This window comes from Vanessa tameamea, chromosome 22, assembly GCF_037043105.1.
Source record: "Vanessa tameamea isolate UH-Manoa-2023 chromosome 22, ilVanTame1 primary haplotype, whole genome shotgun sequence".
In the NCBI taxonomy this organism is placed as follows: domain Eukaryota; kingdom Metazoa; phylum Arthropoda; class Insecta; order Lepidoptera; family Nymphalidae; genus Vanessa; species Vanessa tameamea.
In genome coordinates, this window is record NC_087330.1 from 7,048,841 (window position 1) to 7,063,932 (window position 15,092).

General features: G+C 31.6%; 2 protein-coding genes across 2 annotated transcripts; both read left to right on the forward strand.

The window, feature by feature from the left end:
• Window positions 1-1,843: 1,843 nt before the first annotated feature.
• LOC113397646 (pickpocket protein 28-like) lies at window positions 1,844-9,579 on the forward strand. The gene is made up of 10 exons (XM_064218401.1): window positions 1,844-2,061; window positions 3,032-3,274; window positions 3,781-3,895; window positions 4,386-4,543; window positions 5,097-5,322; window positions 5,844-6,111; window positions 6,888-6,953; window positions 7,378-7,561; window positions 7,983-8,074; window positions 9,452-9,579. The coding sequence occupies exons 1-10, from the start codon at window positions 1,844-1,846 to the stop codon at window positions 9,577-9,579; spliced, it is 1,698 nt and encodes a 565-aa protein (XP_064074471.1).
• A 402-nt stretch (window positions 9,580-9,981) lies between these two features.
• LOC135193932 (uncharacterized) lies at window positions 9,982-14,356 on the forward strand. The gene is made up of 7 exons (XM_064218484.1): window positions 9,982-10,221; window positions 10,728-10,935; window positions 11,749-11,954; window positions 12,509-12,602; window positions 12,826-12,954; window positions 13,273-13,496; window positions 14,099-14,356. Exons 1-7 carry the CDS (start codon window positions 10,043-10,045, stop codon window positions 14,334-14,336), a joined length of 1,278 nt encoding a protein of 425 aa, XP_064074554.1. The 5' UTR covers window positions 9,982-10,042; the 3' UTR covers window positions 14,337-14,356.
• Window positions 14,357-15,092: the final 736 nt, after the last annotated feature.

Consider the following 15,092-nt stretch of genomic DNA (forward strand, 5'->3'; position numbering starts at 1 on the left):
TTATAACAGCCGTACGAAGTTGGGACGGCCATCTTGATAGAATTTAATAGCCAGCTTCGTACCAAATTTTATCAAATTCAGATAGTTAGATTTGGCTGTGAAAGAGCAACAGACATACAGACAGAGTTACTTTCGCATTTATAATATTAGTATAGATAATATATTCTTGATTCATTTTCATTCAAAATTATTTGATGATGAAAGATGAGATGACTAAAAATGTTTTTATTAAATTAACGGAAATGTAAAATAAATAATACATCTAATGAAGTTGTCTTTCAATATGTGTTTAATCCTTTCTTCCTGTAATATGAGCATTTGACTTCATACGGTTTCAGGTCTCTATACAGAACACTATAGTTTTGATACTTTTTCAACGAATGTACTTTATAAATAAATTAAAAAAAACATAAAATATGAATAAGTAAATTAATCTTTTTCCAAAAGTCGAGATGGCGTACATGTGACTTTTAACTTATCTTAATTCGAAGGTGAAAGAAAACGTATTAAGAAAACCTATGTCAATTAACATTCCGCCCAATTCTCTACGGGTTAGATTGGAGCAGTGTCGTGGATTTAGTTCAAAGCGAACTCCTTTTCCCTAAACGAAACAACGTTTTTATAGAAAATGAATTCAATAGTTTCTTGAGAGGAGTTAGACCTTAACCAAAACTTTGACTATTTTTATTAAATTTTATATTTATTTACAACAAGGCTTCATCAATCGTTTTACGTTCCTAATACATTATTAAAAAAACACATTTTCATTTCATTACTGACCCTCAAGTGTTTAATATAATTGTAGCAATCGTGTCATTAGGAAAAGTCAGTGGGTTGGTGTGTCGGGGGCGGTTTAATAGTACATAAAACTGTTTAATGTAAGGGTGTTTAAATAACCACAATAGTGTTAAGTGCATTCAAATGTATTACTTGTCAATTGCACTTTAATACGAAACTACGGTTAATATAGGACACATTTTTGCCCGCGTCTTCTCTTCTCTAGGTTTCCATGTATGCATAATAAGCCATCTTCTTCTTCCAATAAATCTTTGTAGCCCACTTCAAGATTTAGATACAAACCAATATACTTTTTTATTTTTTTATTCATGATATGTTAACGGATAAGTCATAACGCCCATAGACATTGGCGCTGCAAGAAAGATTAACAATAACTATTCTGTATATTGCAATTGCGCTCCAACTAAGATGTTACGTCCCTTGTACCTCGAGTTATACTGGCTCACTCACCCTTCAAACCAGAACATAACAATACTTCGTATTTATTTTATTGTTCTGGTTTGAAGATTTTATCAAATTAGAATGAGAACAAATTTTATCAAATTCGGTTCAGGGAAAGAATAACCGATAGAATTTATAATATTAGGACTGAAGTCGTTAGGTCCGATTTTTTTAGAGATGATTTTATCAAATGCAGCATTTCTATCGATATTGATATCGCTTTTTTTTTTGGTCTCTAAATAACTACATTTACGTCATTGCATTTAACCTTTTTACATATTTAATTTCATACTCAATGTAAAATATATATTGATTGTATATGAGTTGAAATTTAAAAGTATTTGTTTGGTTTTCAAGAAAACAATCTACGATAAAAATTGCTTCTATAAATTCCCATGAAGAGACAAGTATTTATCGTTTGAGTGTATTTAATGGGAAATTGTAAAACAACTTGCTATTAGCGGAAGTGACTTTTATTTAGTTTCGAAGCTCACTCAAGAGCTACAAGTGTTCTCTATGCGCGTAATAATAGCTTTCGTAAAACGAATTAAAACTTAAAACGAAGATGCCGAAAGTTAATAATAAAAATAAAGTCCATTTCATTATGAAAAGAAAGGACTACATAACGGGCAGTCAATATCTAAGAGATTTCTACATAAAGGACTTCAAATACATAAGTCCTGAAGTGTTAAGGAATAAGAAAAATGATACTAAATCATCTGGTAGAACTGAAGCTTGCACATTGTTCGTGAAACTGTGGTTAAGGGAGGTATTAAGAGGGTTCAAACAATTCCTCTATGAAGGATCCCTCCACGGTGTAAAGTGAGTTACATAATACGGAACCAAACGCCCGTAAAATGGTTTCTTGTGTCAGATATCGCTTAATTTGTTGCAAATACTTGGAATTACCTCTCAGGAAATAGTTAGACAATTGAGTTATATTATTTAAGTTCTGGTAACGTCAACATTTTAATAAAAACAAGTATTGTATTGAAAACGCTTTCAGTCAAATATAAGTTTCGTTTAACTATATATAATTGTAATGTATCTAAGTCACCTGTGACCTTATTCAAAACTTTTTGCCAGTACTGTTACACTTCGCAAGTGTGGATAAGGTTCACCAAGCGCAGCTACAATGCTGTAAAAATACAGTTTAATACCGTTTCTCATGAAACAGTCGCATTTCTGTAGTGCTACAGTTATTTCCCTGAATTCTTCTCCATTCTCTTAGCAACAACGGCTTCAGGCAAAGACAGATCCAGTAATTTTTCTATTTAAGCTGCTATCGGCGAGGACCTACAGGTCCTACCTAATAGTGTAGTCTACATCGATGCGGGAAAAATATACATTACATTTGATGTCTGTACATTTTTAAGCCAATCGAACCCATAGTTAAAAATAAAATTTATGATAATCATGAAATTCTTTGCGGGCTTATTAATTTGTGGGTATTTAAGGCTCTTTGTTATTTACTTGACAAAGATAAATCGATACATGTCTTTTTTTATATTCCTATATATTACTTGTTATTTTTAAACCCACACCAGAAGATTATATTATTCCGTCTACTCTAAAGAATCAGATCCCCTCTTAACTTTCCTTTTTTAGTCTTAACAATTTTGTTCAGCATGTTAACTTTAGTTTTATTTATCCACATGGATCTGCAATTGTAGAATAAATATTATAAAATTTGCTTCTCCAAAATACATTGTAGTATATTTATATTTAGGAAGTTCCAATAGATCTTAAAATTATAATTTAGTATTTATTTTAACCGTTTGAAAAATTATAGGTACATCTTCGAACCTTCGTTTAGTCACAACGAGCGAGTAACTTGGATCGTCATCGTTGTTATAAGTATCAGCATCTGCGCCATGAACATCATACAGCTGGTTTGTAAATGGACATCCACTCCCTTCGTCAACGTTATTGACTCTTTGCCGACACCAATATGGGCTGTTCCTTTTCCGAGTGTGGTTTTATGTCCTCACTTGCACATCAAGCTGTCGTTTGCAAACGTCTCCAAGTTAAATGAGTGAGTTGGTTATTTTTTTTCACAAATCATTACACGCTTTCTGTTTTCCCTTTTATTTAAAAAAAAAATAGCTCATCATTACGGCCGTCAGTCCGCCCAGCCCTTGAATGTTATAGGTTATGGACGAGCTAAGTACTACGGCATTGAAAGGAGCCCGTGAAAATATAGAAAGTTGCCGATGGCTTTAGGCCAATTGTCCATGGACACAGTAAAAAATACTTTAATTTGAAATCTTTGTTTTCGTTTTACTAAGTTTTTTACAAAGATTTATGTTTTCATTTGACAGTCTATTAGTGCCGTAATAAAATGTTGTTTAGATTGAAAAGACCAAAACGAGACTAAAACCTAAAAAGTTTTACGTAATTAGGATTAGAAATTTAAAGCTTATAACTATAATACGGTAAAAGCTCTGGTCTGGTTATGTTCATTTTTGGCTGATTATGAGACTAATGTCTTACACAATAAAGAAGAATATGTAAGTATCGTAATATAAACATATTTTTCAGTATGGAAAATTTTTTCGCATCTTTAGTATGCCCTCAAATGGATGAAAGAAAATTCGAAAGAGAGCAACGCCTGAATGTCGTGGAAAATAAAATGTTACAAGATTTCATATTAAAGGTGAGACCATTTCATAACTGGTAACAAGTAGCGAATAACCGGCGTATATTGCAATGCCTCTTATATCCGTTTATTATATCAAAAAACGATTCGTTTTCATTACGGATAGTAGAATTGTTTATGAGGAGTAATTCATAAACTTCTTATTAAATTTGTTTTGAGGTCGCGTATATGTGAATTGCATTCGAGCAGGAGAGAAAATGGTACGTGAAGAAACACTGTAACAATTTGTTATTCGTAATTCAAACCATCTGATTATATTGGTTACTCAAGTTCAATAACATTTTTAAATATAGGACTGGACATATCTAGATATAGACCAGGGAGTGTACGTGAATCGCAAGTAACGCTGAGCTGTTTTGCTTCTCTAGGAATAGGAAGGAATATACGAAACTGATTGCCAACTTATGCTAGTCGAGCAAGCACCTAATGAAAAAGAAGGACATAATTATCTGGCACGACTTTTCATATTAAATTTTATTAATTTCAGGGATCGCCAACATGTTCAGACTTAGTGAAAGTATGTCATTGGCGCTCTGGATACGATACGGCTTGGTTTAGAAATGACTGTTGCGAGAAACTGTTGAAGCCTATCTTTACTGAGTATGGACTCTGTTACACATTCAACAGCCTTCCATTGAATGGAATGTAATATTATTATTTATATTTATATTAATTTAAATTTCATATTTTTTATAAAATTTCAAGTCATTAAAACATTAGTCCTAAATTTTATTATGGGTAGACTTCGATCAACAATACTTGTTCATTGAAGTTATACGGTTAAAAGTATCAATTACTGTACTAATTAATATAAGATATTTTGGTTTCAATAGTTAATTTATTTATTTTCGTATTAATAATAGTGTTAATAATATGACTATCAAATTCTAAAACAACGGCTTTCGCCGCTAGTCTAGTTCGGTAACATGATTAAAAGAACTTCATACCAGAAATATTGCCTCGCTAAATTAAAGATATTATAAATAATATTCACATAAACCTTCATTATATTTATAAGTACTTAAATGTAATTCTATGTATTTTTTGTGCGTGTTGTTCATTGTACGTTTTTTATAACTGAAATGAAAATACTTTTCAACAATGGTCCTGTGACAAATTGAACCTATATTTAGTTCGTTATACAAGAAAGGGCCAAGATAATAATAGACTCGTTGAGTATTTTTTTTTTTTTGTTCAGGACAAATGAAACAATAGCTTGGCAGAAAACCTTCAATCGAATCTCATCTTCCGATCCTCTGGAATGGGATCTCGACAGCGGTTATCCAAAGGTTTTTCCTCCAAAACCTGGTACATTACCCCTCAGGGTTATGGCGTCGGGAGAAGTCAATGGATTAAGTATTGAACTATATTTAAATACAAGTGAACATCAATATGATTGTGATGGAAATAACGTTGGATTCAATGTAACTAATTTATCTACTATGTTTACATTAGCTAATTTACCAAATTTAAGGCAAGAGGTACTTTTAAATTTAGAACTAGTGATTAAACGTCTTATGAAATATTCAAGAAACGATTGTGAATGAGCCACGCCTTGGTAAGTAGTCACCATTACTCATAGACCCATAGACATTGACGCCGTATAAAATGTGAACCATTTCGTACATAACCAATGACCCACTAAAAATAGGAACTGAGATGTTATTTCCCTTGTAGTTACACTGGCTTACTCATCCTTCAAACCGAAATAGGACTATACTTACTGCTTGGCACTAGAATATATTATGATAAATGCTTAGTACCTGACCAGACGGACTGGCACAAAAGTCTACAAAGAAATAAAATTCACACAGCATGATTGTATTGTGTAATATGTATATAAATAGATGAAATTCATTAAATATTTAATTTCAACAGTATTGCAACCATAAAGGTTCTATATATATTTAAATCAAAGTAAAGTAATAGTGAAGTTAATTTACAGGTTTTGATCAGCTCACCGACAGATCACGTTTATACCAGTACCATATTACGCCTACCCATGGACAGGATGACGACTATAGAGGTTTCACCAATAACATACAAAACAGATACGTCCTTAAGAGCACTGTCTCCAGATCAGAGGCAATGTTTTTTCCAGAACGAAAGAAAACTTCAATATTACGAATTTTATACGGATACGAATTGTAAATTAGATCTGAGAATTCGAGAAACTATGAAACACTGTAGATGCGTACTGTATAATTGGCCAAGTATACAATCAATTAATTTAATTATTATTCATAGGTAGACAAGACTGGCAAATTCCTATATTCAAATGTTGGAATTTGCCAGTCAAAATTTCCTACATTCATCCCAATATTGCAAATATGCTATCATCCTTGGGAACTAAGAAGTTATGTTCCTTGTGTCTTTAATTACACTGGCTTACTCACACTTCAAACCAGATCACATTAATACTAAGTGATTTTAAGCGTTTAGATATTGATGAGAATATATATATGAGATGATACCCACCCACGTGGACCTTACCACCAAGTCAGTTATCTATTAGACACCGAAGTTAAAAAAACGACTTATTGGTTAGAATTAATAGGGCGTACATATAACCTATTCCAATCGAAGTAGGAATAAAGATAAACAAACCTTAGATTTACGTATTTCATGCGATTTGCTTATAACTCACTACACTACTTCAATTTAACTTCCAAAATCCCGATCACAGCTTTTTTCGCAAATCCATATTGAATATCTGACCTCGAATGATATCGCATCAATTTGGTGTCAAATGTTGTTTGTTTGGGTTTACTCCTCTTATGATTGGAACAGAGTATATGTTGAAACTGCCTTTTTTTTAGGAAATCCCAGCATTTATTTTACACATCTGATCTTTATATCAGGATATTATTAAACGGTAACTTTTTAACAATAGAAGTTAAATACTTATAAATACATAACATAAGATAGTCTTTAATGCTCTCAAATTAATATAGTTGTCAAATTAGATATAACATTGTCTTATTTTTAGGAAAATACGTATGGAATCCGATATGTTCAACTAAATTGGATTTCCAATGCGTTGCAGAAGTTAAAGGTAAGGGATACTATCCACAGTTTTTTATTTAATATTGGAATTAACATAACGTACAAGGAGTAACTACAGTTTTTCAAGTAAGTTATTCTAAGTAAAATCAACATCCTAAAATGGTGGTAACTTAATTTTAAGCTACCACTTACAATTTATCTTGTGAAATGATGATTCAAAAGTGCTTGTCAGAGCTTGTTTGTACCTTATATAGAAAAAAAGATGTTTGTTCTTCAACGCTGTTTGATCGATCACCATGAAAATACATTTTCATGAAGGTTTTAGTTCTTATAACTTGCCACTAGATGACGCTGTTATACATCACGTTCTATATTGCTCAACCTACATATATATAGCCAACAAAATAGGTACCTATATATACAGACAGAAGCTCTGCCGGGTTTTGCTTTAAAAGTATATTTTTTTATTGCAGTTAAAGTGGGAGAACAGCTAATTTATGCTTATTACGCAGACAGTGAAGAACAAAGGCAACCACACGAGGGTGCAACTTCTTGCTACCCAGCCTGTAATGATATTCTGTACTCCACGCAGGTCTACTATTCTGACCTCATTAGAGATCATAATAGTGGTAAAACAAACGTGGGCAAATCAAATAAGTGAGTTTTGGAATTTTTTTATTGACTTAAAGAAGGAGGATGTTCGGAATTCGTCTGTGTATATTCATATATGTATATTTGCCTCGACTACCTCGTCGGTCTAATGGCTAGATGTAAGGCCTCAGATCCCGTGATCCAGAGCTATAACCCCAGGTCGGGCCGAAAAAACTTATTAGATTTTAGAAGCGATAAATTCTCAGTAAGAGGCCGGAATGTGGAAGTTGAAAGTGTGTAAAATCCCGTGCCTCGAAAAGCATGTAAAACTTTAACTATTTCCGGTCGTTTCGGATTCGCCCTCCTATCGGATTACAAAAGTGAATAGAGATTGCACCTGTGTGTGCTCAAACTCTGATGCACTATATGACATATAATTAATATATAAAAATAAACGACGAATATCTTTCAATATTATAATTTTCAGAGGAGAAAAGACACACATAAATATACACTTCTACGATGACATGTTCCTGGGTCAACATCGTCACGCTCAGTACGATGACTATTATTTCGCAGGTTTGTATTCTGAATATTTTGTAATCAACGGTAACAGTTTTTTTTTATAATGTTATGTCGGATCGGCGTAAGGTAGGGATTGCCTGCAAACATACAGAAAATCTATTGAGGTATATTACTTACCATTTGGAAATGGTAAGTAAAGAGAGCCAAGAAAAAAAAAGGTCAGCCGTCAGGTCCCCATATTAACGCATACCTTAAGGTCCGAAAATAATCAAAGACGGCGGAGCGGAACGGTTACCATAAACGTCAACAAATATTGCAAAGTGGCAAACAGGCATCAACAGAGCTCATTGCAGGACACGATCGAGAAAAGTCAGAAGTGTTAAGCGATTTGTAAAAATACTAAAATTTAAAACATTTTAAGATACACGACACACGTATCAAAATAAGTCAACATTTCACTATTTCGATATTAAATAAGTCATTTTTAAGAAAATTTTATAAATCACTTTTGAAAAAATAGAATTGAAACAGTAGCTCGACAAAATTAAATTAAGTTAAAATGCTAAAAGCGTTATTTTCCACGTAGATAAAATTAGCCAGGAACAAATGTATCGCTGCTGATAAATGGGTCAAAAATATTCAATTCATAACAACGGAATTGCCTGCTATGTCTTCGGAATTTATCCCTACAGGGCATTTTGTAAAATGTGACCGTTTAGTAAAGTCGTAGAGTCTTCAGGCGTAATAAATGTGACTTCCTTTTGTTTTAATCAAATGTTCAATTCATGGAACAGTTTATCACATTTTTATGCATCTTTGTTATTTTTAATAAAATTTTAATAAAGGCTTCACTAGGCTTTCCCGGGTTCCTTTCTAGTTAGGGTGTTACCACATTAATCATATGAGCGACGTCAATAGTTCGTGATAGATTGGTTGGCTATTCGACAGATATTTGTCGATAACAAATAGATTGACGAATCCTCAAAATGTCTCGATGATTTGGTATATTGTACGATAACGATTGACATCGACTGTACCTTTATTGATGAAATCGCCTGATAAATTAAATTTATTGTACACACAGATTGCGTATTTTATACACGGGCATATATAGTTATATTAATTTGTTTTAATGTAATGAGTTAACAAACAGACAGTTTCTTTTGCATTTGTAATATCATCCTTATAAACTCTGTTCTATTTTAAAAGTTATACTCGAGAATATATAATTATATATAAATATTTAATTAAAGACAGAAAATTTAATAGACCCCTTTTTTCTTATTGACAATCATTTATACAGTCACAAAAACACAAAATTGTCGAGAAGTCATAGTATGTATATGTATTGATAGACTACTACTGTCTTCATGTGCATGCGTGCATATATAATTCTATGCAAACTACTTGAATTCGGATTTATTTTTCCAGGGGCCATTGGCGGTCTGCTCAGCCTATTCCTGGGATTCAGCATCATATCGGTTGCTGAACTGGTTTACTTCGTCATGTTAAAACCAATACATATTGCTTTCAAAGATAGTTATTATAAAAAACGATAATATAATATGTTTTTTGAATATAAAAGAATCATCTATTTTATTTATTGAACTGTAATATTTATTATTCGTAGCAATATAAAATTATTAAAATAAAGTCTTTTTATTTATAGTCTATTATTATAATAATATTATAAAGTTGAAAAACTTGTTAGATTTAACGGTAGAAAGGAGAAACACTCGTGTATTACGTCAAGTTATTTTTGTTTACTATAAGGGTTTATTGAATGACATTCTGAACTAGGGACTACAGCTTTCTTATGAAATAAATTGATTCTTATAAAATAGTATATCTTATCTTAAAGTAAAATAATTTAGTTAATATAAACGAACCTGCTTAATCAATTTGACTTTTATTATTTAGTTGTGTTTAGTTGACGTCAATGACGTTACAAAATCTTAGCTTAAAACAAAGTTTCTTATTTAATTTTACAAAAGTAATTAGTCTATTTAAGTTAATAAGATAATGTACAGTGCAGACGCTTGCCTTGGAAGTTCATGTCGATTAGACAAATTAAGGAGTCTCAATGATGTGCTCAATGCAAGAGTTGTCGACGAGATTAACGGTTCACAAGAGTTATTGATGCTTACGAGTTTCGCGAGAGAGTCCAACGAGTATCAGTTCAAAAAGTCTCTTCAAGATAGGTATGAAACGCGTAATAGCCCATAAAGTTCAAACTTTTGGAAAAATATCATCTACTCCTAAGATTTTGTATCATATTCTACCACACTGCAACATTATGAATGTGGCAGTATTTCTCTCGACACAATATGTAGGTTACCTCACGATGTTTTCTTTCACCGCCGAGAACGATATGAATTATAAACTTTAAAAAGTTCAGCAAAAATTAAAGATACCTGAGCGATATCCACTAAAGTTATTACGGCTCCCGTTTTGATTGTTCCAATTGGTTTCTTAGACATAATCCGTAAAATGTATGTCTACGTTCTGTTGCAAAAATTTATATTAATATTTATGTTATCCTTCCAAGCAAAGTTTCTTGTCATTATCCTTATTTTGACATAGTAAAACCTTCAAGCACTTATACTATTTATAGTTTTTTTTATTTTCGAGGTCTTATAATAAAAAGCACAAAAGATACGCCTGACCGTAAAGAGAATAATGTTCTTATAAATATTTACTCGATTAGAATATCTGATGTAGCTTCGTGGCGATGGGTCTTAGAAGATTTGCTTAAGCGTTTAGTGGAAGCGATTGGATCTTTAAGATACGAACAAAACGCATTGCATACAGTAGTACAGAGGATTCGGGATGAATTAAATTGTCATTCTAGAGAAGCGACACGGCCAGGAGCTATGTGTCCTCTAACAGATAAAGTAGAAAAAGCCATAGTTGAGGTAAAGAAACTGTCGAATTATGAACGAGTTCAAATTCACGAGGTGGTACTTTAAAATTAGGTATAGATTTTAGGAGTATTGCTATCACTAATTATTGCTTTTCTTGTTTAACTACTAATTACACTATATATTGATTAATACTACAGACTTCAGGCACAGACCTTGCTCTAATAGCCGTCTGGCGTATTGTCAAATATTATAGAAATAACCAGTCAAAGACAATGAGATTTAGACACAGACAATTTGACTACTTTTTATTAATTGTTATATTCCCAACGTTATTATCATTATGCCTGTAAATTCACATCGACACACAGTTAAACAAAGTAAGAATGAGAATGGTAGATTAAATTAACGAGTAGTACCACGGATTGAACTGCCGACATATTTTTCGCGTCGACGATGTATTTATTATCTTAGTATATAATTTAGTATCGCTTTTTAAGATAAAAATATAAAATGTCTTAATTCATATTATCATTCACCTTGTGTGTTTCATTTATAACGGCGATAATTAATTTCAAGCTATGCAGAGTGAGCGCTAAGATCATCACAATAAATGAAACGACGATTATATAATACTACTTATTTAAATAAGGCTGATAAAACTATCGAATATCTCCGATAGTGTTAAAGGTTGTTATAAATTAATTAAATGAAAAAAAATATCCTGTGGCTAAGTTATTGAATGTATTTGATTGTTTTTTCGTGTCTTAAAACGCTATATATTATATATCAATTAATTCGTTGACGTCACTGGAACATTGTATATTATAGTATATTTATCGTGTGTAACGCACTTTATTCTTGTAGGAGTTTGAATACCTCCGTAGCCAAGAGATAAATTTTCAAAAACTTATTATAGAATTAGATAAACAAACGTCTGCAATAGAGAAAACTAAGAAGAAAATAGAAAGTGATATTCTCAATAAATCACAATCTATATTCGTAGACGAAACGTGCGCGAACAAAGATTACAAGAATGAAGTTGTTCAAACAAAGAAGAAAAAAGGAAAGAAGTAATTTATTATATTAACTTGCAATAATACTTACTTTACTTTTTATCAAATACCCATAACCGTAGGGTGTTGGGCGTCTAGACCGTCTAGATGTTGACTACCCGATCATTACTTATTAAGTCGTCAAAAAGTAGTAAAGGTAGTAGGTACCATGGTACCAAATGAACCATTGTAATTATTGCACACGAGGCAACGTCTTTGATCTCGCCATTGATGGCACATTTCCGGTGTAAGAAGAAATTTTGATAGTGTCGTGGACCTAAATAATAACCTACATTAGAAGACTATTTTGTGAGTCTACCTCCATAAGGTTATTTTAAAAAGATACAAAAATTAGTCACCACAGCTAGTGTCTCACCAGGCCCAGTGTATGGAACACAATTTAACAATGATTAGGGAATCTAGGCAAGTGTCTCTTTATTTTATATTCTCCATTTCTGTTGAATTAGATGAATTCTGGCACATATTTAGCCACTGGCTCACACTGAAGTATCATGTTAAAATTAGCTTCAAATCTTATCCTTAAGAACTTAATATAATTATGTCTTACACAGAGGTTTTCCTGTGGCACGTTGGTTAAAAAGATGCGCTGCTTTGAAAAGAGCTGGTCTTAACGCCCTTTGCAACGCTGTCATAACCCGACATCAGGTGAATCGGCTAGTATATTATTATTAATCACATCTCAATCAATTAAAAAATATCAAAGAAATAATAATATTTCTAATAACCATACTAATGCACCGCATCCCATCTCTTGAATTACATCAACAGTCTCTAAATATTATATAATAACCGTGTACCTAGCATGTACTCATATCGTGACATCAAAACACTTTGTCAGTTATACTTGAATTTTACGGTGATGTTTCAGGTTCGACAAGCTAGAGTACAGCTGTCAATTGCAGCACAAGCATACGCTTCAAAAGTAGATGCTGTTCTGAGAAGAAGATTGTGTTCAAATAAAATCAAGCTGCAAGATCTCATATGGCAAAGAGAAGAGGTAAATGAATAGGTCTCATAATGTAAGAGTAAAAAATTAATTGCACATTTACAAAGTAAAACGACGATAACTACTTTTAAGCAACATTATTATGAATATAAACTTAGACAAACAGGTATATAAGTTAAATGAAAACTTGTACTCAAGATGGCATATTCTTGTGTTCCTCGTGTTTTAATCTTAAAAGAAGTGAATTTTTATCCTTAATTCAATTTGCAAAATAAATTTGCAAATTAGATTGGTTTGCCATTGCATCGCTAGCCTATTTAATCCAACATAGTATGCATAAGCTTTATTGTAAATTATTAAATATTTTAGGCAATACGTGATTATACATTGCTAGAGGAAGAATTAGTATCAGCAGAAAAAACTCTTATAGCGACTATGGATCATGAACATATCGTCGAGGGCAGATTAAACGAACGTACAAAAAGACCAAATTATGAACTTATAAAAGACGACGTCAACAGAAAGTTGAGAGACGAACAAACTCAACTAAAAAAAAATGGAAAAGTATTGAGAAATAATCTTGAGAGAATTATGTACATAATATCTATTTTTTAATGTATTTTTTTAAACGCTAGAAAAAAACATCGTTACCGCGTATATCAGATAACTGTAATTGCATTGTATAGACAGTTAATTCTGAAAAAGAAAAGCATTGTGATTTCATACAAAATTAATGATCGAAATGCGTAAAATAATAATAACAGATCTGGAGATAATGACAGAAAATTCAAAAACATTTGTGATGTTATAAAAAATCTGATACTTTGCGGTTTCTCTGGTTGTGTATCGCTATTTAAAAATATTTTAATAAATATATAATAATGAAGTATTATTTTATGCCATTTATTATTAAGTGTTATATAAGGCCCAAGAGATCAGTATGACAATATATTTTAGCGCCGAATTAATTTTTACCGATCGATAAAATCTACTAGAACATAGCAATCTTCGTAAAATAATCTTTTGTAACCTGCAATTAACGAATTAATTATTTAATCCATCGTATGAGGATTACGTTCCAACGACCATAAATAACGATTATAAACGACCATTATTTATGAATATCAAAATTCAAAGTTAAACATTCCCATGGCATCTACTGTCACTGAGTCATTTACGTAATTATGGCTTTCAGAAATTTACAAAATGAGTTATGCAAGGCAATAGCGCATATAGATGGCAGCGCAGAGGATCTAGTACAAGTAATCAATTTAGATGAACAACGTGTTACGGGCCGTCAAGGAGAGCAAAGGGATTCTTCAGCAATTCCATCTTCACCTACTATTTCAACTTTGAGAGATCATTCTCATGTACAAGAGAATCGGCTAAGTGTCATTCAAGAAGAAGACGAAGAATATCCATTAAACTATTGATTTAAGTTAAAGTTTATAAATATTTGGCACTGACTTTATAAAGAGTTTTTTTTTTATTAGCCAATATCTTCATTCTGATCCAGATAAAAAAGGTACTAATACCATTTTTATACGTTATTTATTAAAATTACATTTAATTAATGTTTTGTTTTTTTTTTATTTCATTAAATTATTCTTAATATTTGTGTTTAAAATAAAAGCTGTATTCAATTTTATTTATTTCCCAAAATATAACTTTAAAAACAGTGTTTGTGACAATGTTCAATCGCCTCAGTCCTAAGAGCCTCTGAAAAGTATTATAACACATTTAAAAAAAAACCACAAACTTTACTTACTATAATTATTGATGGTGACAATATTTTTAATTTAATTCCTGTTGACATAAGACACATTAGATCACATTAAAATTTACAAGCTTAAACATTTTATGTTGAATATTTAAAAAAGTAATTTTTAGATTTCTTGTTTTATTTATGAAGTAAATATTTATGTTTAATTATGTAAAATTAAACAATTATGGCTTTCATTTAGATAATTTGTTAAACAATGTCAATGCAAACTTCTTCATTCAAATGCCAATTTAATGATGACAAAATGAGAGAAATTAGTGTTATAACTTGGGAGTCAGATTAACCAAATTGGAGCATGCAGCCAATGCTTTTTTAAATTCCTTTACTCTATTCTAGCATATTATATATTTATAATAATGTTTTTTTTTTGTTTATATGACCCAGTTATACCATCATCCTAATCAAA